The sequence below is a fragment of the Notolepis coatsorum genome (genome assembly GCF_963971535.1).
Source record: "Notolepis coatsorum genome assembly, chromosome: 1".
NCBI classification, from domain to species: domain Eukaryota; kingdom Metazoa; phylum Chordata; class Actinopteri; order Aulopiformes; family Paralepididae; genus Notolepis; species Notolepis coatsorum.
In genome coordinates, this window is record NC_140165.1 from 144,076,354 (window position 1) to 144,104,117 (window position 27,764).

Sequence of the window (27,764 nt, forward strand, 5' to 3'; positions counted from 1 at the left end):
TGTGGTCGTTCAAGTAGAGAAGGCATGTGTCAGTGGAGTGGGATGTTCTGAAGCCAGATTGGAATTCGTAGATTAGATTTTTTTCCGCGAGGTACTTTTCGATCTGTTCGTATACTATTTTTTCCATGACTTTCGAGATGGATGTAAGGACGCTCTCTGATTGGCCACTGACATGTTTGCCCAATCGCGTGACGAGCTGTGTCTTTGCCCATTTCCGCGTCGAACAGCCTGCAAACTACCTGGCGTTCTATCGCCATGCTCTAAGACAAACTCTAACCTTAACCAACTTCGAAAGAGTGCCTAAGCTTAACCGTCGAAAGAACTTGCCGTCACGCTCTAAGACAAACTCTACAACTTCGAAAGAGTGCCTAAGCTTAACCAGTGTAGAAACAGGCGTCGGCCAATGAGAGTCTTGCCAGAAATGCGGCTACGGAAAAAAATAACGCGTAAAGGAGAGACAGGAGTTTAAAAAAAAAACAAGGAAAGAAACACACTTTCTCTCTGAATTTCAGAAGATAGTCTTTATTGAATGAAGCAAAATAATACAATGGAAAGAATTTCAATCCCCTATTATGAAAATAAATAAATTTGTTTTTTCTCTCTCAAAGAAGCCCTCAAAACAAAACAAAAAAGTAGAATTCCTTTTCTGTTGTTTTAAAAACAAGTTTGTTTTTTAAAATGTCCCCTCCTACTACTGTCTAGAAAAGGCTCCTCCCATAATTCAGTCATCCACCCTCTACATAAAGGTAACGTTGAAGAGCTTTTTGGCACAGGATAAATGCTTAAATGAAAGGGGGGAATAATAGACAATAGGAGAGAGATGGAGATGATGAGAAGAGCTGACAAGATAAAAGTGTTAAAACCATGACCAGCAGTGCATTTGGTTGAATGTATTTGGAGACACAACATGGCGAGTCGGAGGGAAAGCAAACCCAGTTAATATCAACAGCTCTATTCTGTAACCCGTCCATGAAAATCTCACCGGGCTAAAAACTGTTGCAGTGGTGAAAATGTATTCCAAAACACACCCCAACACACACACACAGTCTCTCCAACATCTTTGTTCTAGACTGCAAAAAATAACAGCAAATAATTGTACCTAGTATTCAGCCTTAAGACTACTGCACTTGTAGATAATTTAGCTGGTTTGAAGTCTGAATGTAAGAGATCATCAGTTACGTTCACTTTCCTTTGCACTGTGATAGCATTTTCCCCACTCAACCAGTTATCACTTGGGTTACAGTATATTTAGTATAGTATTCATCACAATATCAAAACTTTCACCATAACCAGCCACATGTTGTCCATTTAAAAGCACGAGGTGAAAACAAACAAAACAAAACTATGAAGACGAGGGCAGAAGCAAACAAAGCTATGAAGAGAACATGAAAAAATAAAGCTGTCTGGAGATGGAGGGATGTCAGGAGTGGAGGAGAGAGGGATGAATGAATGAAAACTTTATTTAACAGATTGCAGAATGGGTACAATACAGTACGGCTCAATACACACAATTGTTAAGGGGATGCAGACCAGAGAAAGATGTTTGTCTTGTTTACATCAGGGTCCCCCATTTTCAATTCATAGTGAGATGATGTCAGCATTCAGAGGAGAGGAGGATGGGGAGGACAGGAGAGAAAGGAAAAGGTCAACGTAAAAAGAGTGGAAGGAGAGTGTAATAGATGAGAGAAAGAACAGAAGAAGAGAGTCCTACTATCGGGCAACATACATAAGAGAGGGAGGGAATGAGGGAAGGCTGGATGGGGAGATGGTGGACGATAAGTAGTTAAGTAGTATAGTGCTATGCTGCCTCGCTCTCCTCCACCAAAACACCACCCTTTACCTTCATATCAATTTGTGACTCTCCACCCACGGGCATTTAGCGTCCGTTCTCGCAGGCATTTTGTTTAAAATAATTTGGGGGAAGCAAAATGGCCGAAAGCAAGCCAAGCTCCCATGTCTGTGTATGAGTGTGCATATAATGTGTGTGGGACGGGTTAGGTCTCCTATTCTGACCCCCCCAAAGTTGGGGTCAGACAGCAGTAGCCAAGAGTAAGGGAGTGGAGCATAAGAGGGTCAAAAAGTAGAGGATTCAGGAATTATGTCTTGGTTGTGTTTGAAAGCTCATAATGCATACTAGATAGTGAACATTTTGAGTACCGGTATACTTAGTGGGTATAATGTAGACACGGTTATACAAAAAAGAAAAAGAAAAAAATCTCTTAGAGATTTGTTATAGTAACCATGAAATTCCGATATTGCCGTTTTTTCTTGAACTAAACATTTATATGGTTCTTTACATGGAACCCATGAAACCTGTTAATCCTACTGTACACGTCAAAAATAAACAGTTGTCTGTGAGAAAATTAGGTTGGTTTTTCTTAATTCCTGTTGACATGACTGGTGTCAGTCAGTATGTAGTATGAGCTTTGAGTTGAAACTGAAACGGTCTCTGAAGTGTGATGCGTCAGGGTTTGGTGGGAGGAAGTTAAAGGTCAAGAGGTGAAACGACCAGGAGATTTAGGTTTTGTTTTTGTAAGCTTCCAGGTCAAAGGCCATGTCCAGGAAACGTTTGAGCTCCACCAGATGGGTGTTCTTATTTCCTGTAGCGGGCGCAGCAGCAGGGTCCCTACCAGCATACCTGGAGAGAGAGAGAGAGAGAGAGAGAGAGAGAGAGAGAGAGAGAGAGAGAGAGCAATAAACACACAGTCAGACAGGAGCCCACGACTAGAAGAGGGAAGCTTGGAATAATAATGACTTGTCTTTATAATAATAATAAAATAATGTAGCCTAATAATCATCAACTTTACCAGTATAGCCCCCCCCCCCCCCCGCTCCTTACCAGACAGGCTTGGCCCGTTCGATGGTGGTCCTCATGCGGGGTTTGACATAGTCATAGTAACCCTGGTTCTTGTGTTCTTCCTGGCACCAAACCAGGTCGGCGTTAGCATACTTTTCAAACTCCGCCTTCACCAGGTCGTGGGGGTATGGAGAAAGCTGGAAGGAGAGAGAGACGGAGAGGAAGAGGAAGCTGATTCATTCATCGCAAAAGTTAATGCTTTTTTTTTTACATTTTTCATCAATCTAGCTTCACGTTATCATTGGGATTCTCTCTGAGCTCGAACAGGGAAAATATCGCCCCCTATCGTCTCCCGGATGGTAATGCACCCATTGGATTGGATTGGATTGAATGAAATTGCATGGGGAAAAGAAAGTCCGGAATCCACATTTAACTTTTCAGGCATGTAACCCGAGCCGATCGGATTCATTGTGGTCCCTCAGAACAGCGTGGAATATGTGTTTCGAGCACCCAGCGTTGGATCAATAAACGCGATCGATATTTGGAATGGCGATCAGGCATTAGAATAATCTTTTTGGAGAACATCTGATCTGAGGTAAGGAATCTATTTGATCAGTATTGGGGTAATCAGAGTTGTTTTCACATATATATCAACGTGTCCCCTACGTGTGGCTGTGTGCGTGTGTGTGTGTGTTGATCAGGAAATAGATAATGGATTTTTCAGCGCGCTTCTCCAGCGTGCATAAGTACACATATACTATCGATAATCTAGCGTTTATTTGAAAATGATTCATAAATAGGCCGAAAAATTACGAGTTTTGTGTATTCCACTAAAGGGCGATTATCACAAAATCTTTTTTTTCTGGAAATGTCCAAAAACGAAAGGCTATAAAACGGAAATGTACAGATGAAAAAAAACAATCCGTTTCGACAATGTTGACTGCAAACAAGTCATTGATAAGCGACGGGTGTATTAGACACATAGCCATAATTTAAGATATAGTTTATGCGTTCGCAAATGTGCTTGCCCTCTCATTGAATAGAGCGCTGGCAATCTAGACCTAAATCGTGCGCCCCCTGCTGGCACTCAATGTGTTAAAACCAGGCAGTCAAATGTTCAGGTTCGGTACTGGCCCAATACTCAAATGTTTGTTTAGACTTTAGACTGTTCCAGCAGATTATATATGTGGATGAAAGAAAAGCATGTGATCTCCACCTTGGCTTGTTGCACAAATGTTATGAAATACTATACGTTTTCCAATTCACCGTCAGTGATTAATTATCACCTGAATCATGCATGCAAGGAATTTGTTTATTATCACAACATTATTTGGCTATTTCGAATTTACTAGGTGTGAAAATCATGTTATGATGAAAAATCATACATTTGGAAATATACAGGAAATGTCAATATACAAAAACTGCCTAATCAGCTTCATTACATGTAAGATTTTTCTGATATTTTCCTGCCTTTGGTCCGGTTTTCTTTCACACCTCAAAAGACCAGGCGGACCAGAGTTGGCTTGTTTGGTCCACACCAGAGTTGGAATGAGCTTTCACAGCACCCAAAACCAACCGGACTATCCGAAGAAATTAACTAGGGTTCGAATAAAGTGGACCAAAGAACTCAGGTGTGAAAGCAACCGTAGATACCTACTTTTGAGGTTTGTAAAGTGCATTGCATTACAACTGTGACTAAATCACTACAGGCCCAGCCACAATGTACCTGCTCCATACGAGCGATAGCCACAGTGTCCTCCATGCCTTTGTTCTTGCGTTCCTTGGTCAGTTCAAAGTAAACCTTTCCAGTGCAGAAGATGATTCTCTTGACACCTTCAGGATTCTCAGAAGCCACACCTCTCTCTGGGATCAACCTCTGGAAGGAAGTTCCTGAGAGAGAGCGAGGAGGGGATGTTTATTAAATACAGTAGTACCACACATGTATATTTATTTACAATAATACGATTCATACTCTTTCCACTGTCCACATAGCTCTGTTTATGTCTGTAAATATTGGCATTGACTTTTGACAATTGAAAATTCATTCGTTTTAGTTGCACTAAAAAAATCCTTGTATTTAGTATCTGGGTTCAGACAGAGGTTTATGGTTTGGGTCAAGACAGGGTTGGAGACAGGAGAGTGTCAGAGAACATCTTACCAGGAAGCATGTCGTCAAAGCTGGCCCTGGCCTCTGGGTGGCGCAGCAGAGACTTGGGGGTGAAGACAATCAACTGAAGAGAGAAAATAAATGAAGAGATATATACACAAGTCTGTATTATAAATGAAGACATATATACACAAGTCTATTGTCTAAATGAAGGCATAATACACAAGTCTGTTGTCTAAATGAAGACATATGCACAAGTCTGTTGTCTAAATGAAGACATATATACACAAGTCTGTTGTCTAAATGAAGACATAATTGCACAAGTCTGTTGTCTAAATGAAGAGGCATATACACAAGTCTGTTGTCTAAATGAAGACATTATATACACATGTCTGTTGTCTAAATGGAGATATATATTTATAGACATATATACACGTCTTGTCTAAATGAAGACATATATACACGTCTGTTGTCTAAATCAGGGGTTCCCAAACTTTTAAGGCCGCGACCCCCGAAATAACAGTCAGAGAGCCGCGACCCCCACTATTATAAGAGGTAAAAAAAATATATATATATATATATATATATTTTTTTTTTATAAATGGAAATGTATGGTTGAAAGGGCTGGGCGATATGATGATATTATATAAATATTGGGTACAGTTCATTAACGATACACTTTTTTAACGTATCGTGGATATCGTGATGTTTTGCCCAAGAGGATTGTGTCGCGTCAAATGGTCCACACGTTCAAACTTTTGAACAACGCCGCCCCCCCAGGCCCCCACACACATACACTACTGCATCAAAGTTACTACTTATGATTAACAAAGGCATTCGTTTTGTGGCATTAACGTTATATAGTTACACATTCAATACAGGGGCGGGCTAGGGGGTGGCTACTTGGGCTCAAGCCCCGAATGTTTTCTGAAAAGCCCCGAATCTATTTACAAAAATATAAAAATATACGTTTTTTTTTGACAATTAATCATTGTTACATGAAAATATGTTTGCACCAGATTTAGCAGAAGCTAATTTCCATCTGTAGTCTATCCAGTTGCTAACTGTATTTGAGTGAGTTAAGTCTTGGTGTTATGGTAGACTCATACCTAAGCTTTAAATCACAATCAACAAGTTGACAAAAACATAATTCTTCCACCTTAGAAACATAGCTAAAGTACGGCCATTTATAAATCAAAAGGACGCTGAAAACCAGATCCATGCCTTTATCTCAAGCCGACTCGACTACTGTAATTACCGGCCTCCCGAAAAAATACGATGATAACTATTTTATTGCAATGCACTATTGCATTATTTTATTCTATTTTACTAACAATTTTATTGCACTGCACTATTTTACTTTGTATCAGTGATAATCAAACCGTAAACAAAGACGCATATTAACACTTTCAGCGCCAGATGGCGCTGTTTACTGTTACTGTTGAAAGGCCAGCGCCTTTTAACATGGGGATACGTGGCTGTGTTTGCAGGCCTAAAGCTATATTATATATTATAGCTATGGATCTAATAATATAGTCGATTGTCATTGAGTTTCTTCCAGTCAAGATGCAAAAAACAGATCATTTTTCCATCCATACATTTCCGTTTTATACCGTCGTGAATATGAGTGTAGTTTCAGGGTGGTCTGGTGTCATTTCCAAAATGAAAACATTGTTTCAAATGGAGTGCAATAGCGGCCGCAAGGTGTTAGGCGGCGGTATTGGACTTTTGAGATCTCAGACCCATCCCCAGTGATAACACAGGCTGCCGGCATGTCTTTATGAATGGAAATATCGAATAAAAGAAACAACGATGAAAACCAGACTTCTTCTATGCGAGGTTTGAGGCTGTGAATAACAACACCAGCCTACAAACCACGGCAATGGGGGGGGGGTCTGCTGATGGAGACTCAGTGTTCAGGGTAACAGAGCATGAGGTGAGACGGATCTTTAAAAAAGTGAATATCAGGAAGGCAGCAGGACCGGACGGCATCCCCGGCCGCGTCCTAAAAGTCTGTGCCGACCAACTGGCCCCGGTATTCACTGACATCTTCAACCTGTCCTTGGAACAGGCTGTCATCCCCACCTGTCTGAAGAAGTCCACCATCATCCCTGTACCCAAAAAATCTACGCCCGCTTGCCTCAACGACTACCGCCCTGTAGCCCTCACCTCCATAGCCATGAAGTGCTTTGAGAAGCTAGTGAAGGGCTACATCTGTTCCTCCCTCCCCATCAACCTGGACCCTCTGCAATTTGCATATCGCCCCAACAGGTCCACGGAGGACGCCATAGCCCATGTGCTGCACACAGCAGCATCACACCTGGACAAGAGGCAGGGGAACTATGTGAGAATGCTGTTCATCGACTACAGCTCAGCATTCAATACCATAGTCCCCTCCAAACTCATAGCCAAGCTCAGGGACCTGGGCTTGAACTATGACCTCTGCCAGTGGGTCTTGGACTTCCTGACGGGCAGACCCCAGGTGGTAAGAGCCGGCAACTGCACCTCCTCATCCATCACGCTCAACATAGGGGCCCCCCAGGGCTGTGTTCTGAGCCCCCTCCTCTACTCCCTGTACACACATGACTGCGTAGCACAGCGGAACAACAACACCATCATCAAATTTGACGACATTTGATGACACAGTAGTGGTGGGCCTGATCTCTGCCAACGACGAAAGGGCCTACCTGGAAGAGGTAGAGAACCTGTCACAGTGGTGTCAGGAGAACTGCCTCTCCCTGAACGTCAGCAAAACAAAAGAGATGATTGTGGACTTCAGGAGGTCGGGGGTCAAGGACTACAGCCCCCTCAGCATCGACGGGGCACCGGTTGAGAGAGTGAACAGTTTCAAGTACCTCGGAGCCCACATATCCGAGGACTTGACATGGACCACACACATTGACAGTGTTGTGAAGAAGGCACGACAACGCCTCTACTTCCTCAGGCGCCTAAGGAAGTTCCAAGTCAGTCAGAAGATCCTTAGGAACTTCTACTCATGTACAATAGAGAGCATCCTGACCGGCAACATCACCTCCTGGTTTGGGAATAGCACTGCACAAGACCGTAGCAGACTACAAAGAGTGACACGTTCAGCCGAACGCACAATTGGAGGGGGGCTTCCCACCCTCCAGAACATTTACAACAAGCGGTGCAAGGGGAAGGCTAAGAGAATTATTAAGGACTCGAGCCACCCGAACAACTGCCTCTTTGAACTGCTGCGGTCAGGCAAGCGATACCGGAGTCTTAAGGCGAGCACAGAAAGACTCAGAAGAAGCTTCTATCCCCAGGCCATCAGGCTGCTAAACGAACAAACAACCTCATTTTTTTTTACTTCTAATTTTACTATGTTATTTTATTTCATACTTATCTTGTCTTGCACAGTCTCTGGAGCGCAACAGTAAGAAGCATTTTGTATAAAAGTATTCTGTACTTCTGTATGACAACTATTAAAGAAACTTGAAACTTGAGACTATACTCTGGTTTTCGGGGGTCCTGGCGTTCAACGTTCGGCGAGTTAACCCTAGATCTTAGATCCTAATATGAAAAACGATGTGATTTAATGTTCTATGTCTTACCTTGACTTTGTCTATTTTACTGCTATCTATTTTATGCTTTATGTCTGCACTTTATGCATTGCTCTTGATCTGCCAATGTTGTGCTCATTTTATGCCTGTCTTTTTGTACTGCTGTGAAGCACTTTGAGCTGCAATTCTTGTATGAAAGGTGCTATACAAACAGTGTATTATTATTATTATTATTATTATTATTATTATTATTATTATTATTATTATTATTATTATTATTATTATTATTATTATTATTATTATAGTTTGCTTCATTAATTAAAGGGTGTGAATTTAAGTATTCTCTAGTGCCTTTTGTCCGCTTTAAGGTGGTGGTATAAGTTAAAGGTTGTGGTGTCGAAGTAAAAATAATCCGTGCCCGCTAATGCAGGCACCTATCTGGGCTAAGCCCCGGATCTCCTACAATCCTAAATCCGCCCCTGGTTCAATAACATCAGCGTATTTACCCGAACATAGCAACGTCCGAGGACGACCTAGATAGATAGCAAGCATTACTCGTTCATATCTCAGCCCGTGCTGAGTTGTGCCCATTCTGCGGTCTGTTAACACTTTAACTGCCACACACGAGATATCTCGGGTTTATTTTTATGTGGTTGAAAGCCACTCACGAGATTTCTCTGATTTTTTTTTTAGCGATCTGAAATCATATTGCATCACGCGAGCCTACCCGAGTATACACGAGCACCGCCGGAGATTATATGTGGAAAAAAGCGCCCCCTATCGTCTTTCAGATGACATAAGGGATTTTGGAATGGACTCAATGAAAATGGATGGGGGAAAAAATCCGGTACTCCACATTTTCCAGTCCACTGATCCAGCCGGGGTTACCACAGTTCATTCTGGAGACTCTGAGCCCCGCTGATCATGGAGTTCTACTGTATCGCGTTGGATCTATACACTTATCGATTTTTTCGAATGGTGATCAGGAATTGGAATATACCAGTTGGATACCATCTGATGTCAGGTAAGGACTCTATGTTATCAGTGTTAGGATAATCAGACTAATTTTGATGAAGTTATAAGCTGTTTTGTGAAATGGGCTCTTTCGGTTTCACTGTAAAAGTCCTAGAGGAAATCAATGCGGCGATTATCCGTGCGTGGCCCGAATGTGCTTGCGTGCACGTATAATATTGATCATCTAGCGTTTATTTGAAAACGATTCATAAAAAGGCAGACAAATATCAACGTTGTGGAATATTCCAGTAAAAGACGATTTTCATAGAATGGTCCAGAATGGGCTGTTTTTTATCTCAAAACTGGTGCGCTTCTAAATGCTCTGAAACGGAAATGACGCGATAAAAAACCAATCTGCCTCGACAGCACTGACTGGAAAATAGTCTTTGATAATGCGATGGGCAGATTAGACATATAGCCATAATTTAAAACATAGATTAGGCGATATTAACGTTAACATTGGCGCCGATGGTGGCATTCAGGGGGTAAAAAGGAAAACCCGGCGTGGCACTCAAAGTGTTAATAAAGTTTTCAATCAGACAGATGTATGGAAAGGCTTTTATTATAACATTCGTTGCAGTAAAATCATTATGCCTCGTTTAGTCATCTGCGGAGCGCTGGTAATCTACTCGTCGACCGCGGGCAGCTAACGTTGTTGTTGTTGTTGAGCTCTCGTCAAAATCAATGGAGGACATTCTGGAAATAAAAAACGAATACACGCTTGACGATTGGTGCTAAGAACAGCAGGGCGGGTGCAAGCGGTGTGACGTAATTGGCAGACTCGACTGTCAATCAAAATTATTCTGTTGCCGGCTGAATGATTGAATGAATGAAAACTTTATTAACAGATTGCAGATTGGGTACAATACAGTACAGCTCAATACAACAACAGTGGACTGGAGGATGAAGACCAGAAAAAGACTTTCGGCTTTTTTACATAAGGGTCCTCCATTTTCAATTCATCAAAACATTTAGAGACATACAAATATACAGTAGTTTCATAAAAATGCTAAAATGCTATTTATTGATTGATTGATTTAAAACTTTATTAACATATTGCAGAATGGGTACAGTACAGCTCAATACATACAATTGTTAAGGGGATGCAGACCAGAGAAAGACTTTCGTCTTGTTTACATCAGGGTCCCCCATTTTCAATTCATCATATTTCATATCTAAATCATATAATATCTCATTGCTAAATATATGCAATATATAATCTAATAATCCAATAATCTAAATCTAATATATAATATAAAAATGCTAAATGCATGGGTATTTTATTTTGTCTTTAATGTTAGCTTGCAAACTCAAATACTGTCTTGGTAAGCCTCATAATGAATTGTTTGGGAAAAAAAAGAAAAACATCGTGATGTGTATCGTGTATCGCCGAAAGGTCAGAAAATATCGTGATATCATATTTAGGCCATATTGCCCAGCCCTAGTTGAAACATGCAAACGTTCAAACGCACACACACTAATAAGCATTGGAGGCTTTTAACCAGGGCCGGACTGGGGAAATCATTCAGGCCAGGAAATATAGTGCGAAATATAGCCCCAGTCAGGCCACTTTTTAAGCAGGGGTCTGGGGGTCCCCACCAGGACATTTTGTAACAAAGACTTCATTTCCTGCATTCTGGTGTAGGCATTTATTTATTTGTACCCTTTAAATGCCAGTGTTTGTGATGGCATCACAAATTAGTCAAAAAACAGGCTAGCATATGTATGATTAGCAACAACACTGATTTTGATGGATTTTTAGTTTTTTGTAAGGGTCCCGCCTCCACCAATCACATGCGGCTCCCTTTGTGTGTGTGTGTGTGTGTGTGTGAGCAAGAGAGATAGAGAAAGACAGTTCTCCAACTTGTGTGGGTTGCAGTGATCTCCTGGTTGTTCCCCACCTAGGTTATCTAACTATTGGCCTGGCCTGATTCTAAGTTCAGTGGCCTGACTGCATTATATAAAAAAAAAATTAAATAAAAAAATTAAAATCTTTTCTTTTTTTCAATCATGTGGCGACCCCCCCCCCCCACTTTGGGAACCCCTGGGCCCTATTCCCCGTACCTGGTTCAACTAAGTCGATCAAAAGTCCCATTATCCAGATTCAATTAACCTGATGTTTGATTCCGCGCTTTTCCTGTTCCTCGAAGGTGGACTCAGTCTCGTTCATTTGAACCAGACTTGAGACTCAGGATAATTGCGCGCGGCCGCCTCAGCTGAAAAGACAGCAGGTGTCGATCGCAGAAATCCTGATTTTCTAACGGCATTGATTGATTGATTGATTTAAAACTTTATTAACAGATTACAGAATGGGTACAATAGAGTACGGCTCAATAGCCTCGCCGACAAGTTAAATGCATATCTATAGGTTCATTTTAAGTCCCTCATTACCCCAATAAATCAGATTATATTTCCTTAAATGTGCCTGCTGGCACTAGGCTTAATGGAATGAATAATCAAATGAGATCTTGCTAGCGAAAATAATTTGTTCAACTCTTTCAGAATAAGGATAAAAACAAGCCCAAATAGTATATCTAATTGATACGAATTATATTATGAGGATATCTGTAGGCCTACTGTATGTGCTTAAGTATTATGTACTATATAAATATTATACATGGTTCCCAAAGAGAGGCTTGGAGGGAGGCTTGCAGTTACACTATTAATCAGGTTTTAATCTGTTCATCCATACATGCATTGAATTGATTAACCTTCAGTTTATACCAGTGACACCTCATGTTCATCATCAGATAACAGTGCTTGAAATGCATTTTCTCAAATTCATTCATCAAAACGTCAAAGGCTCATTCAATTTATCAAGTCACGTCACGTCATCAAATCCATCAAACAGCGCATCTCCTCATATATTTTAATCCCAGTTACAATATCACAATAACGTGTGACACTGTCACAGTGACAGTGATACAATTAAACACTCCACAGATTCAGATTCCTCATAATTCATATCCACAATCCGCGCGCTCCGTTAAGCAAATACACAGCAAAGAATATGAAACTAATCAGAGCCAAATGCCCGATAGGTTTCATTCATTAAAAATATCCCTGTGGGATTCACATTTGCAATGATCTGTTTAGTCCGTTATTAAAATAACTGTGTGTCGCGAGCACCGTATCCGTATAAATATGACGTGCATAATAGGACAACGTAAATTCATAGGCTGAATATGATTTATTATCAGCGTTACTGCAGACCTATTATTTTACATTTCAAACGAAGCACAAAAACATAATTCAGAATGGTATAATGGGATCTAGACTGTGAGAAATATTTCAGGAAGGGAGCTGGCATTTCTTTGCGAGGGTGTGGCCATGCAGGTTATCCAGCTAACTGAACTAAACCCTGCCCTCGACCAGGTTCAAACTTTCTGATCTGTTACCATGGCGATTTAGAAAATCCGACGTCGGGGAACGGAAATGTCTGGCTTAAGTCAAGCTATGCTGAAAATTATCCGGCTAACTCAGTTAGCCAGGTACGGGGAACGGGGCCCTGGTCTAAATGAAGACATATGTACACAAGTCTGTTGTCTAAATTAAGAGACATATACACACAAGTCTGTTGTCTAAATGAAGAGACATATATACACAAGTCTGTTGTCTAAATGAAGAGAAATATATACACAAGTCTGTTGTCTAAATAAAGAGACATATATACACAAGTCTGTTGTCTAAATGAAGACATATATAGACAAGTCTGTTGTCCAAATGAAGACATATATAGACAAGTCTGTTGTCTAAATGAAGACATATATACACATGTCTGTTGTCTAAATGAAGAGACATACACAAGTCTGTTGTCTAAATGAAGAGAGACATACACAAGTCTGTTGTCTAAATGGAGAGAGACATATATACACAAGTCTGTTGTCTAAATGGAGATATATACACAAGTCTGTTGTCTAAATGAAGAGATATATACACAAGTCTGTTGTCTAAATGAAGAGATATATACACAAGTCTAGAGAAGAGAGTCGATCCAGGCACTCAAAAAGATGTAAAATCCAGAGGGAAGATGGTTAAAAGGCCTTTATTAAAGGTGGCTAAGTCATTTAAAATCTAATCAACATGTTTCCACCATAGCGGTCTTCATCAGGATTAGAGTCTAATCCTGATGAAGACCGCTATGGTCGAAACATGTTGATTCGATTTTAAATGACTTAGCCACCTTTAATAAAGGCCTTTTAACCATCTTCCCTCTGGATTTTACATCTTTTTGAGTGCCTGGATCGACTCTCTTCTCTGAACTCTGCATTCCCGGTGATCCAAGAGCACCTTAACCTATATTGAACTGAGCTAACCAAGTTCTCCCTTTTGAGCACCTGGTTGTTTTTTCTCCTGCTTGCTGCATATACACAAGTCTGTTGTCAAAATGAAGACGTACAGAATGCAGATGCACGTAATGATTTCTGAAACATCCGAGTATGTCCATTGAAAATTATAGTTTCAGCTTGATACTGTATGACACTTTGTTACCATTAGGGATGTCTTAAATACTTCGAAGCTTCGTTCGATGGGCATGGGATACGAATATGAAAAAAAAAATTGAATATATATATATATAAAAATTATTATAAAAAAATATATATATATAATTTTGTGTGCAAAATCAACTCTGCCTCTCTTTGTTAATTACAACAAGCAATGCTGTTTGTTATTTAAGATGAGGTCGGACTCGGCACTGACAGATTTATGTTCATTGTGCTGCTTTTATAAAGCCTCAAATGACGGCTTACAATATTTCATGAAAGCAAAGTGTTTCGTTTGTCTAAGATTTAAAAAGGTTTAAACTTTACAAATTGAACAAAGTGGTGTACAAGTCCCACAACATAAAAAAAAAAGTATTTATAATTTGTATATTTTTTTTAATCTCGAAGCTTCGAATTTAAATCGAATCTCGGCCCTGAAGCTTCAAATTCCCAAAAAAAAAATCGAAGGTCAGGCCTAGTTACCATGCAGTCCAATATGATGAACATCAGTTGGATTATCTAACATGTAATTTTCCATACCTTAGCGGATACTGTGATAAAATCTTTTAAAAAGAAAGGTCCTTCTGAATATGGTGATGTTTATTTTTCTGATATCACCTAGTGCCAGACTTGGTGCATGCATGTCCTACTCACAGGCTTCCTGAAGGGGGCGTGGATCTGTCGTCGGAGGACATGGAAGTAGTTCCCAGGGGAAGTACAGTTCACCACAATCCAGTTGCAGTCAAACAGCTGGCGCACCGCAAAGTCCTCGGTTAGGGGCTGGATGGATACAAGAAAGAACTTTATCATCACCACACTATATGGATAAGATACGTTTATCAACATCACACTGATGGATAAGATAACTTTAAGATTGCTGGTCTAGATGAATAAGATAACGTTACCACTGCTGGTCTAGATGGATATGGTAAAGATAAGATAATGTGAATGTATGTCTTACAGGCATGACATCAGGGTCATCATTACACATCTGGAGGAAGCGCTCTGGACGGGCCGAGGAATGCTCTGGACCCTGATGAGAGAGATATACATGGTCTGAGATACCCTATAAAAACAATACAATTAATCATGGAATGATATGATAGTTTGATTTAGCACTGATTCAATATGATTTTGAAGCGAGGCAGCCATATCTTAGACAATCAGTTTTCCAATATAAATCTGTTCATCCCCCCTTGGTTTGAGTGTGTGTTAGGGCTGAGCCTAAACGTTCGGACGTTTGGACATTCATTCGTTACGTTGGCATTCGAATTTTAAAGATTTTTTTTTTTTAAGATTAGGCTACACTAATATTATAGTATTAAAAACTGATGAGTTATATTCATTAAAGAAAGTTGATTTAATAAAATAAAAAAAGATTCATTTAATCAGATTAATCACTATTCAAATTGAGGATATTTATTAAAAAAATAAATGAAAAAAAAAAATTTCTTTTTGAATTTGTCTTTTTTTTTTAAACTTTGACCAGTCAGCTGGTTCTTTTTAGCGTTTATCGTTTTTTTCATCGCATTCATACTTGGTCAAGTTCGACCGACAGAAGCAGGCTGAAAGGGTTCAGATGGGGGGGGAAGACACTCTGGGAAAGGCACGGCTGCCGTCCGGGATTCGAACGCGCTCAGCCCCAGATCCGTGACGAGCACGGTTGTCCACGGCGCTGAAATAGCACTTGCGGTACGTGGTGAGCTACTGGAGCTCCCCTTGAATTTGTCTTTATAAAAAAAAAATTTAAAACGAAGGTTTGAACCCCAAAAACAGGCTTCGGGGACAGCCTTAGTGTGTGTGTGCATAGCACCTGAGGAAGCAGAAGCGAAACGCGTTGTGCAATAAAAAAAGCAAAAACCAGTCCTGAGGAGTGTGCGTCTTCTTTCTTTTTGAAGGTTCTCCTTTTAGTTATATATCTCTCTTGCGCTGACCTGCACCTCCAGTCGGGGTCCAACTAGATGTGCACGAGTCTTATTTAGTTTAATATATATATTAAATTATTAATATATATATATTAAAGTGTGCATATACTGTATGTATGTGTGCGTGCGTTTCTATCTATGCATGTTGAGTGTGTGTCTCTCACCATGCCCTCCATGCCATGAGGCAGCAGCAGGACTATTCCGTTCTGGCGGACCCACTTGGCCTGGCCCGGACAGATGAACTGGTCAATGATGCACTGGGCTGTGTTATGGAAATCCCCAAATTGGGCCTCCCACAGAACCAAGGCGTTAGGACTGGCCATGGCAAAGCCCAGCTCAAAACCTACAGAATAATTTGTAGTATTACTAACCCAGTACTCATTTGTGTACGGGGCCTTGCTGTGCGTGTATGGCCCACAAGGTGGTTGAGGGTGTATAGCAGTATACCAGTAGTACATCTAGTACTCCATGCTCAGGTACTATCAGTAGTACATACCTAGTACTCCATACTCAGACAGAGAGCTGTTGCAGACTGTGTAAGGAGCCTGGTTATCCGACATGTGGTTCATGGGAATACAGATTCTCTTGTCGACATTCTGGTCATGAAGCACATGGTGACGATGACTAGAGAGAGAGGAGGGATAGAGAGACAGCTAGGATAAATCTTTTAGTATTAGAAAAAAGATTTGGCTGAAACCTGGTGGATAGGTCGACGGTCAGTTTCAGTCTCACTATTGACTTTTTAATTTGTTCCCTTCTTTCAAATTGAAGATTGACAGCTAATTGTGGTGAATGTTTTGGCAGTCTGTGTGGGTAGTAAAAATAAGGACCAAGATTGTGACCGACAAGCCTCTCCCTCCACACACCTGAATGTCCCCCTCTCTACGTCTTGTCCAGACAATCTGATGTGGATGCCTTCTTTCAGCAGTGAACCAAAGGCCATGTATTCTCCCAGAGCCCAGTCTATGGTCCTGTTCTTCACCATCTCTGCTCTGCTCTTCAGGATACGACTCAGACCTGCAGACCAGACGTTAAGAACAAGAGACGCTCAGGATGCCACAGAAACTCTTTATCCATCAAGTAGAAAGAATGCACAGGAATCTGTATCGGCGACATCTGTGCAGTGACACAACTGTGGTACATGGACAATAGAACCTCACAGGACAGTGCGAGACATAAGCTATACATGGCACTCAATACGATGTACATTAATGTTTAAGTTACTGTGTTGCAGCTGTAAAGGCAAGTAAAGTGAGTCTATTAGTGTAGTGAACACATCTGATAACACAGTGATACGTGATGTGTGCACTCAACCTCCATGAATGGTGAAGTCTTCCACAGGGACAGAAGAGGCAACAGATCCGATGTGGTTGAGGTTTTCCTCAGTCAAACCAGTTGGGGGGCAGGTCATCGACTTAGGCTGGCCGTCCAAGGTGAAAAAACCTAGACACCACGCACAAACTTATTCATACACGTAATAATTCATTCTTCAACTGGATCATCTTGTGATTAAGTTATGATATTGCAATATTGTGGTACACCGTACACAGTTGTTACTTTCAATTCTGGAAAAGGTTTACCTGACCACACTTAACTAAGGTTACGTTTAGACTAATACGTCTTTGATTTAGAGCGGAGTAAACGATTTCAGTCTACACAAGCATTTTTATCAGTGCCCTATAAAAGATTCCCGTCTATACTAGCTCTCCTAAAAACTCCTATCTCTAGACCTTTCACTATTGGGCATGCACATGCCTCAGTGTATAGTCATTTTAACAGCATGTGACTGTGTATTAAACCGTCAATGGGGAAGATTAATTGAGGTAATGTAAAGTAGCCTACTGCAAACTGCATGAAGTAGGCAACACAGTGGAAAACTGGTGTCATTTGGTGAGCTTTTCAAATGAGTCGGACCAGGACTGGTTGGTCATGGATTATCAAAGAACATACAATACCGCCCAAGAAAGACCCTGGGAATAATGTTATGAAGCAGAAAGAGGCCGATGGCTGTTTTGTGGGTTGTTTCGGACAAATTAACAAAATGGTGTGCATGCTTTTAATTGCCATTCTCTGAGTAGTGTTTGATGATGAGCACATCACTGTAAGCCCCACAGCTAGTGGGCGTTTGTACTGTGTGGTGAAAAGAGTTTGGTCAATGATAAGTCCCATCGTTGTGGGCATAGTGTACTGTTTACTCAGCTTCATTGTCATGTCAAACATACAACAAGATTTTGTGTGCTGCACATGCGGTTGTTTGTTTTGAAATCTCCATCTCCGCCTGTCCTCACTACCATGCAACCCCAGATTTTTCAAATGAAGACGGGTCGTCATTGTCTTCCAAAGTCTCCGTCTTTGGAACCCAGTTGACGAGCAGAGTTATTCTCCATTGGCTCTTCCACAATACCACAATATCATAATGAAGAAAGATTCCTTATAATTTTAGCGATATTCATTTATTGGTAAAGAAAATCTTTTCAAAATAGTTTTACACTTCCCTAGATGATCGTAATTGGTTGGAAAAAAACGACCCAGAAGGCAATAAATGTCTCCGACATCATGGTAACTAATTATTACTAATATTCACAAATATGCTTTGCCACTAGATAAGTATTATATTTGAAGGGGTTCTTATGTATGACAGGAAAAATTTCACTAGCTGATAAAATCCTAAGACTAATAGTTTACTAAGAATTTCTTTAGTTGAGGATGGCTCTCCCAGATATTTGACTTTCTTCTAGGGCTGTCAATATCAACATGTTAATTTTTCAGATGAATTTGAAAACATTAACGCAATTAATTGAATTACCACTTTTGACCCCAACCGCCTCCCATAGCTTCAACATCCAGTCACGGATCCAGTCAGTTTACGTTCCTGATAACTCTAGACATGCAAACCGGGAGGATAATGAGTGACCCGAAATTCCCTGAATGTCTTATTTCAGTGGACTTTTGTATTAAACCAAGTTGTATAATTGTATAAACAGTCTTTCCCAGCGAAGCAACAAGTATGAAGTACACAGGTTGAGCTACACTATGCTTTCTAATTATCCTAATCTTAGGTAGCAGTAACTCCTCGTCCAATCAACAGTCATCTCCCGCCTCGACTACTGCAACGCACTGCTCGCTGGCCTCCCGGCCACTGCCACCAAGCCTCTTCAACTCATTCAAAATGCAGCGGCCCGCCTGATCTCAAACCTACCGAAGTCAGCCCATGTCACCCCACTTCTTAGGGACCTGCACTGGCTCCCCATTGCTGCACGTATCCGCTTCAAGGCCCTCGACCTAGCATACCGTGCGGCAAAGGGAACCGCTCCCGCCTACCTCCGGTCAATGGTCTCTAACTACACACCCTCAAGACCCCTACGCTCTGCGTCTTCTGGCCGCCTCAGACCTACTCCTATCCAAGCTCCGGGAGGGTCATCAAAGAGAAGTCGCCTATTCTCAGTCCTTGCCCCACAATGGTGGAATGAACTACCCATCCCAGTTAGGACAGCCGAATCCCGTCCAATCTTTCGCCGTCGACTAAAGACTCACTTCTTCAACCATTATCTGAAATGATAAAAAAAAAAAAAAAAAAAGAAAAAAAAAAATCTAACCCCGACTAACCTTACTGTCATGCACTTGTCCTAATAAACTAACCTACACTGTAACATGCAACACTTTGATGAACATTGTTACTCAGCTGATAGAGTTATACCCTTCTTGCTGTCTTGTCGTACAGAACTTGTAAGTCGCTTTGGATAAAAGCGTCAGCTAAATGACTAAATGTAAATGTAATGTTTACATTAACAGAGATTGTCAGAAGGAGTCGTCTGCCAAAGATATTGTTACATCAGAGAACACATTTATTCTCAAAATGGATCACCATTCAACATTATTGAATGTTGACTCCTGTGACTGAAGTACTTATGATTACTTTCCCTAACCATTTCCCATGCATTTCTTTATGACCACAACCCCAACAGAGGCATTTTGCTACGCATTTCTTTTATTTGTGTTAACACATTCCCCGCCATAGGTTATATCCATCAATATAGCCAGTCTGCCAGCACTATAACCCTATGGAGATGTTTACCTTCTTTGCAGGGCTATAACTTTTTAAATTGTATTGCTATATTGACATTACTATGGCCCATTCAACATCGATTATCCATCGTTCAGGATGTGGGAACGTTATATTTTTTCATTCATACATTGTTGTGTTACTAGCGTCGAGAATATAAGTATGTTTTTAATCTTTTCTGCTGTAATTCCAAAAACAGTAGTTATAGGCCCTGAAGCATACAGATTATCGATTGGCGTTTCTTTCACATACATGTTATATTAAAAAATTCAAATGTATATGATCGGTATACATTATGCTTCATCATGCTTGGAGGAAAGGGGGGGGGGGGGGGGTCGTTTATAATTCCTTGATCGTCAGTAACGGCTTTATTTACTATGGGTTGATATGTTGAGCAGATGGTTTGCAGTGAAATGAATAAACAATCGGGTTGAAAATAACGTTAGTGACCTCTTACCGTGCGCCGATGAGAAAGATCCCAATTATTTGACGCCGATCTCCTACATCCATTTCCGGTTTGTATGGCACAATAAATGCCGAAATCATATTGATTATTGCGTTATGGCAGCGATCCATATGCACTATAGTGTTTGTCAGGAGTCCCGTAACGAGATGTGACTGCCGGAGGAATTTCCTCTACGCACCGATGACAACATCCGGTTTTTGAGAGTGTAACTCGCCCGACCATCCACCAGGCGGCGGTATTGAGGCATTGCAGTCCCATTTCGGGTCCCGCTGCAGCACCGGAGGTTGGGTGGATGAATTATGAATGCCATGGCTAAAAAAAGAAATATTGATCTCAAAAACGCTGTACAGCGTTGTTGGCGTTCAACGCATGGCGGGCAATAACGCTGTACAGCGTTTTTGGCGCTGGATGTGTTAATTGTGATTAACATGAGCCTATCATGTGATTAATGTTTTCTTTCGATTGACAGCCATATTTTCTACACAAGAGAGACAAATAAACAACCTATGCAGCTTATAGACTTGTGCTGGTCTTGCAGGGTGAGGGGGAAAAAAACACACACTAACCAGGCCAGGGAGAGTCCAGCCAATGCTTGATGTGGAGGATCTTCTCATCTTTAGAACGAGCATGAGCCTCCTCACAGATCTTATCATACTTGGCAATCTCCTCCTGAAGAGGGAGAGATGAAAGAGGAGAGAAAGATGTATGAGGGACTAGGGAGAACGCTCTTTCTGCAGTTCACATCTCTGAGCCTGTCTATGTGTGTGTATCTCCATACCTCATACTCCTGTCTGGTGATGGCTCCCCCTGTGTGTATCTCCATACCTCATATTCCTATCTGGATGTGTGTATCTCCATACCTCATATTCCTCTCTGGTGACGGCTCCCTCTGTGTATTTAGTGTATGTGTGTATCTTGATACCTCATACTCCTGTCTGGTGAAGGCTCTCTGTGTGCATGTGTATTTAGTGTATGTGTGTATCTTGATACCTCATATTCCTGTCTGATAACGGCTCCCTCTGTGTGTATCTCCGTACCTCATACTCCTGTCTGGTGACGGCTCCCTCTGTGTATTTAGTGTATGTGTGTATCTTGATACCTCATATTCCTGTCTGATAACGGCTCCCTCTGTGTGTATCTCCGTACCTCATACTCCTGTCTGGTGACGGCTCCCTCTGTGTGCATGTGTATTTAGTGTATGTGTGTATCTTGATACCTCATACTCCTGTCTGATGACGGCTCCCTCGGTGTGTATCTCCGTACCTCATACTCCTGTCTGGTGACGGCTCCCTCTGTGTATTTAGTGTATGTGTGTATCTCCATACCTCATACTCCTGTCTAGTGACGACTCCCTCTGCGATCAGTTTCTCTGCATATTTCTGCAGCACTGGCTTCTGCTTCTTAATCTGCTTGTACATCAGAGGCTGGGTGAACATGGGCTCATCCATCTCATTGTGACCCATACGCCTGTAACACACCTAGAGAGAGAGAGAGAGAGAGAGAGACAGAGACAGAGACAGATCATTTGGTCAACTTGTAAGCATCCGTATTAGCCAATTAGAGACACCTGCAGGACGGGAGGCTCTTTTAGCAAAAATCTGAACTCATCTAATGAAACGAGGCGTAGATTACAAGATTGCTCTTTTTGGTTTAAAGGGGAACGATCTTATAAATGGCCTTTTCCAGTCGTTTGCATTGTTTTATAGACAAAATCCTAAAAAGAGGGTGAAACCATGGCTAACCAAGGGTCTGGAAAAAGCTTGCACTAAGAAAAATAGGCTCTACAGGGAATTTATCAAACATCTAACAAAGGATAAGGAGGACAAGTACAAAAACTATAAAAACAGATTGACATATATTATGAGATCACAAAAAAAAGACTACTATAATCATTTGTTGCAAATGCATACTTAGTGTGCTTAATGACATGATTAAAAAGTCCAGTAAAAAGGAATTTCCAATATAATAATAATAAAATATTATAATAATGGATTGGATTTCTATAGCGCTCTTCTCTGACTCAGAGCGCTTCACAGAGTCAACATCCTTATGGAAGGTGGCCCTCCTGACTAAACTCACCAGATCAACGACAACATCCTTATGGAAGGTGGCCCTCCACTCCGCAGCGATGTTACAGACGTACATCACAGCCTCGGGGTCGTCTGCGTTGACGTGGAAGATGGGAGCGTTCACCACCCGGGCGACGTCAGTGGGATAGGGAGAGGAACGTGCCATACGAGGATCTGTGGTGAAACCAATCTACGGAGAGAGAGAGGGGGGGGGGGAAGAGAGAGAGAGAGAGAGAGAAAGAGAGAGAGAGAGAGAGAGAGAGAGAGAGAGAGAGAGAGAAAGGGAAAAAAAAGAGAAAGAGGGGGGGGTTGCAATGAGGTGCTGGAATCATATAGATCCCTCAAATCACTCAGTTTCAAAGGAGAAAAAAACATGTAGGATGGCAACTTGATCCCATCAATACATTTTAATGGGGGAATTCCACTCTGGGTCTCTCGTATTTGTAGAAAGGTTTCTTTACTAGCATAAAATGACATGGCTCTGCACATATCAGGCCAGAGAAATATCCCTAAACTACTGCACATGCTCCAGCTTATTACTTTACAAAGGACTACACTGAGAGGGAAAAGGGCCAGTGTTAGACAATACCAGCCAAAGGTTGCCACTCCTACTAAATGTAACAGAAAAAACAGGTAAACACTCGCCTTCCCCTCTTTGTGTGTGTTTAGTAGGAGTGGCAACCTTTGGCTGGGCATTGTCTGACACTGGCCCTTTTTCCTCTCAGTTACATTTCAAGAGAGTGGGAAGGTGATATAGAGAGACGATCAAGGTATCAGGAAATTCAAATTACCCACCGGTTCTTTAAAATTGAGTGAGGGTAGAGCTATGCATCATGATGTTTAGCTCTACCAAATTAGCACCTTCCGCCTCCAATGTTTCTGATCAGAGATCACTTTGGTCAAGCCACAACAGAGAAGAAATTAATTGTGCCACAATCTGATAAATTAGTTTAATGCCGCTTTGCGGTGGAATATCCCTTTTATATGCCGACCCGTTTGGAAGAGGAGCTACACCTCCAGAGCATATTAAGCGTTGTTGAAGCGATCAAACTGCAGTTTTCCTTCTTTTGAAATAGAGTATAAAACAGATTAGAACAGAACAGAACAGTTTCAACAATAATAAGTTCAATGACTCATTTGCCATTCCTAATACAGAACTCCAGTAGAATGAGAGTTAAAATGAAGTACCAATGAACTATGTAGTTATCAGAGGTGATAACTAGGTGAGGTGCACTAGCACTTCATAGGTGCTTGAAAGGCAGCAGTTGCTGAGTGTTTGGATGATGACTTCAGCTTGGCCAACTATACGACTGTGGAACACACCAACCAACCAACCAAACACACTAACCAGCCAACCAACAAACCAGCCAACCAACCACACCACACCAACCAACCAACCAACCACACTAACCAGCCAAACACACTAACCAACCAACCAACCAGCCAAACACACTAACCAGCCAACCAACCACACCAACAAACCAGCCAACCAACCGCACCAACCAACCAGCCAAACACACTAACCAGCCAACCAACCACACCAACAAACCAGCCAACCAACCGCACCAACCAACCAACCAAACACACTAACCAACCAACCAGCCAAACACACTAACCAGCCAACCAACCACACCAACAAACCAGCCAACCAACCGCACCAACCAACCAACCAAACACACTAACCAACCAACCAACCAACCAGCCAAACACACTAACCAGCCAACCAACAAACCAGCCAACCAACCAACCACACTAACCAGCCAACCAACCACACCAACCAACCACACTAACCAACCAAACACAATAACCAACCAACCAACCAACCAGCCAACCAGCCAAACACACTAACCAGCCAACCAACCACACCAACAAACCAGCCAACCAACCAAACACACTAACCAACCAACCAGCCAAACACACTAACCAGCAAACCAACCGCACCAACCAACCACACCAACCAATTCAAACACAACAAACAATCAACCAAACACAACAAACAACCAACCAAACACACCAACCAACCAGCCAACCAACCAATCACACAAACAAACCAGTCAACCAACGAAACAAACAAACCAACCAGTCAACCAACCAAACGCACCAACCAACCAGCCAAACCAACCAACCAAATACACAAAAGTGATTCTGTATCAGATCAGTACTCTTAGCAGATATTTAAAGTTGTGTACTCAGTACTAAGTAATGTATGTATTGGTGTATCCCTATAAATGTGTATTTTACCTGGTTGTTGACCACAACATGTACAGTGCCATGGGTAGTGTAAGAGGGCAGGTCAGACAGATGGAAGGTCTCGTAGACGACTCCCTGACCAGCAAACGCTGCATCTCCATGGATGAGAAGGGACATCACCTAGAGAGACACACAAACGCACTCATTGTACATGTGTTACTTGAATCCTTTAAAGACCAAATACACTACTGCTGGATCATCAACAACAACACGACTTTCAGAATGTTAATACAGGTGTTTTGGCCCTGCCCATGCCACCTTTGATAACCCTCTGAAGTCTAAAGAAGAGTGGGTCTAGTCACCTTGGAAACACATTCAGAACACTGATCCCTGCACACACACAACAGGTCACTTTAAAAAGGTAAAAAAACATAACTGTATGTTCTGTATAGTATAGTTAGTATAGCTAGGATAGTTTAGTATACACTGTATAACTGTATATGATATTGTATAGTAGTGTACATATGACCCATTAAATTTTTAATTAGTAAGCTTAGCATTGTATTGTATCTTAACTTTTTATCATGTCTATTTTATTATCTATTCTATTATTACATTGTATTTTTGCACAATTGAAGGCAGGCATGGCCACCTTCATTTCACTATACGTCTTGTGTATGTATGTGACCTCTTGAACCTTGAAAATCTTGAAAATGCAGTGACTCTGGTCAGAGCACCATAACAATGCCCAAGGCGCGTGCACACACAACAAACACACTTGCGCTCCCTCTCCCTCACCCTTTTCCCCTCTGTGTCTCCACCGTAGAACTGGTCAGCCTTGCACTTCCCCTGCACCACTGGGTTGACAGCTTCCAAGTGGGAGGGGTTGGCCACCAGTGATAGGGTGATGTTCCTGTCCGTCACACGGTTGATACGGCGATGGTACATGCCCAGATGGTACTTCACATCTCCAGAACCCTGGGAGGGGGTAAACGGGGATAAGACTGGTCCATTCAAATTGAAAGAATGTACGTTATCTCTATGGTCTAGAACAGTTCAATAAAGATTTGACAACATGCACAACTAAGCCAGAAAACAGAAAGCCTTTAACCAGTCTTTAACAATTTGGAGCTGATAAATACAGTATGAATTGGTAAAGATGATCAAGTAGACTGTGAGGATAAAAGAGATAAAGGTACAATAAATAACACAACCATAGAAGCCTCCATATAAAACCTTGAGCATTATTTCATTTTTTTATTTCCACAAAATGTATCTCCCATTTATCAACTACAGAGCTACTCGGAGACCAATTAATAGTACAAGGAGTAGCAACAGCAGCAGCAAAAGTATTAGGCCCAGATCAGACAAGGCCCTTTTAAACAGTCTTTCCGTAATTGTTGTCAATACGAGTAAAGCTTTTTGCTCGCTGCTTTTGCACTGCTGAGCGCCTTGCATTTCTCCACCCAAGGTGGCTCCCGTTTTGGGCAGAGTACCTCGAACGCCCCAAGATGAAAATTGTTCCACGAGAGAAGGCAGTGTAGTCCACTTTGCGTTTTTGCGGCCCAGATGAAAAATCTAATCTGGGCTTTATAATCACCTCATCAGCAGCCTCAAGCTTAGAGTCAAACTGACAGAAGATCTGCTCCAACTCTTTACGGATCACATTGGCCAACACATTGAGACGACCCCTAGAGAGAGGAGGAGAGGAAAGGGCTTATGTGCTCTACCTGTAAAACTCATAGTGCCAGTGTGTGTGGGGGTGGGTATGTATGTTTACCTGTGAGGCATGCCCATGATGACATTATCCACTCCGTTCTGAGAGGATTTATCGATGATTGTTTTTAAGGCTGGGATCAGAGACTCACATCCCTCTAGACCAAAACGTTTCTCAGCTGACCACTTCCTCTGCAAGAACTCCTCAAACCTGCAACAGAACATGGTATGGAACATGGTTGAAAACACATACATCATGTTTTTTCTTTTCTTTTTAATAAAATAGTAATGTTTCGTCTGGATTCCGTTGTATGATACAGCCATATTTAAACTAGGCTATGTTGTATGATACAGGCATATTTAATCTAGACTATATTGTATGATACAGGCATATTTAATCTAGACTATGTTGTATGATACAGCCGTATTTAATCTAGGCTATGTTGTATGATACAGCCGTATTTAATCTAGACTATATTGTATGATACAGCCGTATTTAATCTAGACTATATTGTATGATACAGCCGTATTTAATCTAGGCTATGTTGTATGATACAGCCACATTTAATCTAGGCTATGTTGTATGATACAGCCGTATTTAATCTGGGCTATGTTGTTTGATACAGCAGTGCTTCATCTTTATTTTTGCATGTATATTTGTATTTTTCATACAACAGCGTTCAAATAAAAAATATGTTGTGTTAAATTATTTATGCTATTTAATGACCCCCTCAAACCAGGCACTATGAAAGTAGTAGAGGCCAAACTTCCCATAACATCATCCTGGCTCAGAAACTGAGCAGTGTCATCTATTTTCCGTTTTATACAAATTTGCCATATGTATATATATGATGTTTTATTAATTTGTATAATAAAGCAGTATCTCATCTCTATTTAGCATAGGGCTGCAACAATGAATCAACCTATTTTATTCAAAAGAAAGATATTGACTTACTTAACTTGACTTCATTTTTGGCCGTTTATCATTTATATATATTTTTTTATCTAAAAAGTAAATTTTGCTCCCCGTTTTTCAACATTTAGCTACAGGCATAGATACATTGTATGTAATGATAAACAATGTCATAGTAACTGGTGGGTGTTATATTATTTCAAGATAATATAATGAGTCAATAGATAAAAAGCAGTAATGGCATGTAGGTTACTCACCCTACTCATGTACAGTAAGCATCCACACACTACACAACATTTACAGACATAAATAAACTTCATGGCTCATCTCCTACTCTGGGTATTCAGTAGGTGGTGTCAGAAAGGCAACTACCCATGTGACCTAAAGATAGTAGTACCACACTTGAAAAACATGTCAATACATTTTGAAATGTTCAATTGCAAATTGAATAAGTTGTTTTTCTGGTAAATGAAAACATTTTCAAATAAGACCGATT

At 41.1% G+C, this 27,764-nt stretch overlaps 1 protein-coding gene across 1 annotated transcript in view; it reads right to left on the reverse strand.

Annotated features, from left to right (window-relative positions):
• Nucleotides 1-506: 506 nt before the first annotated feature.
• ogdha (oxoglutarate dehydrogenase a) overlaps nucleotides 507-27,764 on the reverse strand; it is an 86,153-nt gene continuing 58,895 nt past the window's right edge. The window contains exons 7-23 of the mRNA XM_084331043.1: nucleotides 26,420-26,566; nucleotides 26,240-26,330; nucleotides 25,438-25,617; nucleotides 24,691-24,819; nucleotides 22,460-22,639; nucleotides 21,706-21,858; nucleotides 20,947-21,049; nucleotides 17,166-17,294; nucleotides 16,718-16,868; nucleotides 16,348-16,475; nucleotides 16,016-16,194; nucleotides 14,888-14,959; nucleotides 14,581-14,706; nucleotides 4,956-5,028; nucleotides 4,524-4,687; nucleotides 2,840-2,994; nucleotides 507-2,638 (exon numbers count right to left, since the gene is read on the reverse strand). Of these exons, the coding sequence (XP_084187169.1) occupies nucleotides 2,518-2,638; nucleotides 2,840-2,994; nucleotides 4,524-4,687; nucleotides 4,956-5,028; nucleotides 14,581-14,706; nucleotides 14,888-14,959; nucleotides 16,016-16,194; nucleotides 16,348-16,475; nucleotides 16,718-16,868; nucleotides 17,166-17,294; nucleotides 20,947-21,049; nucleotides 21,706-21,858; nucleotides 22,460-22,639; nucleotides 24,691-24,819; nucleotides 25,438-25,617; nucleotides 26,240-26,330; nucleotides 26,420-26,566 (2,281 nt within the window). The 3' untranslated portion in view covers nucleotides 507-2,517. The remainder of the gene's footprint in view (nucleotides 2,639-2,839; nucleotides 2,995-4,523; nucleotides 4,688-4,955; nucleotides 5,029-14,580; nucleotides 14,707-14,887; nucleotides 14,960-16,015; nucleotides 16,195-16,347; nucleotides 16,476-16,717; nucleotides 16,869-17,165; nucleotides 17,295-20,946; nucleotides 21,050-21,705; nucleotides 21,859-22,459; nucleotides 22,640-24,690; nucleotides 24,820-25,437; nucleotides 25,618-26,239; nucleotides 26,331-26,419; nucleotides 26,567-27,764) is intronic.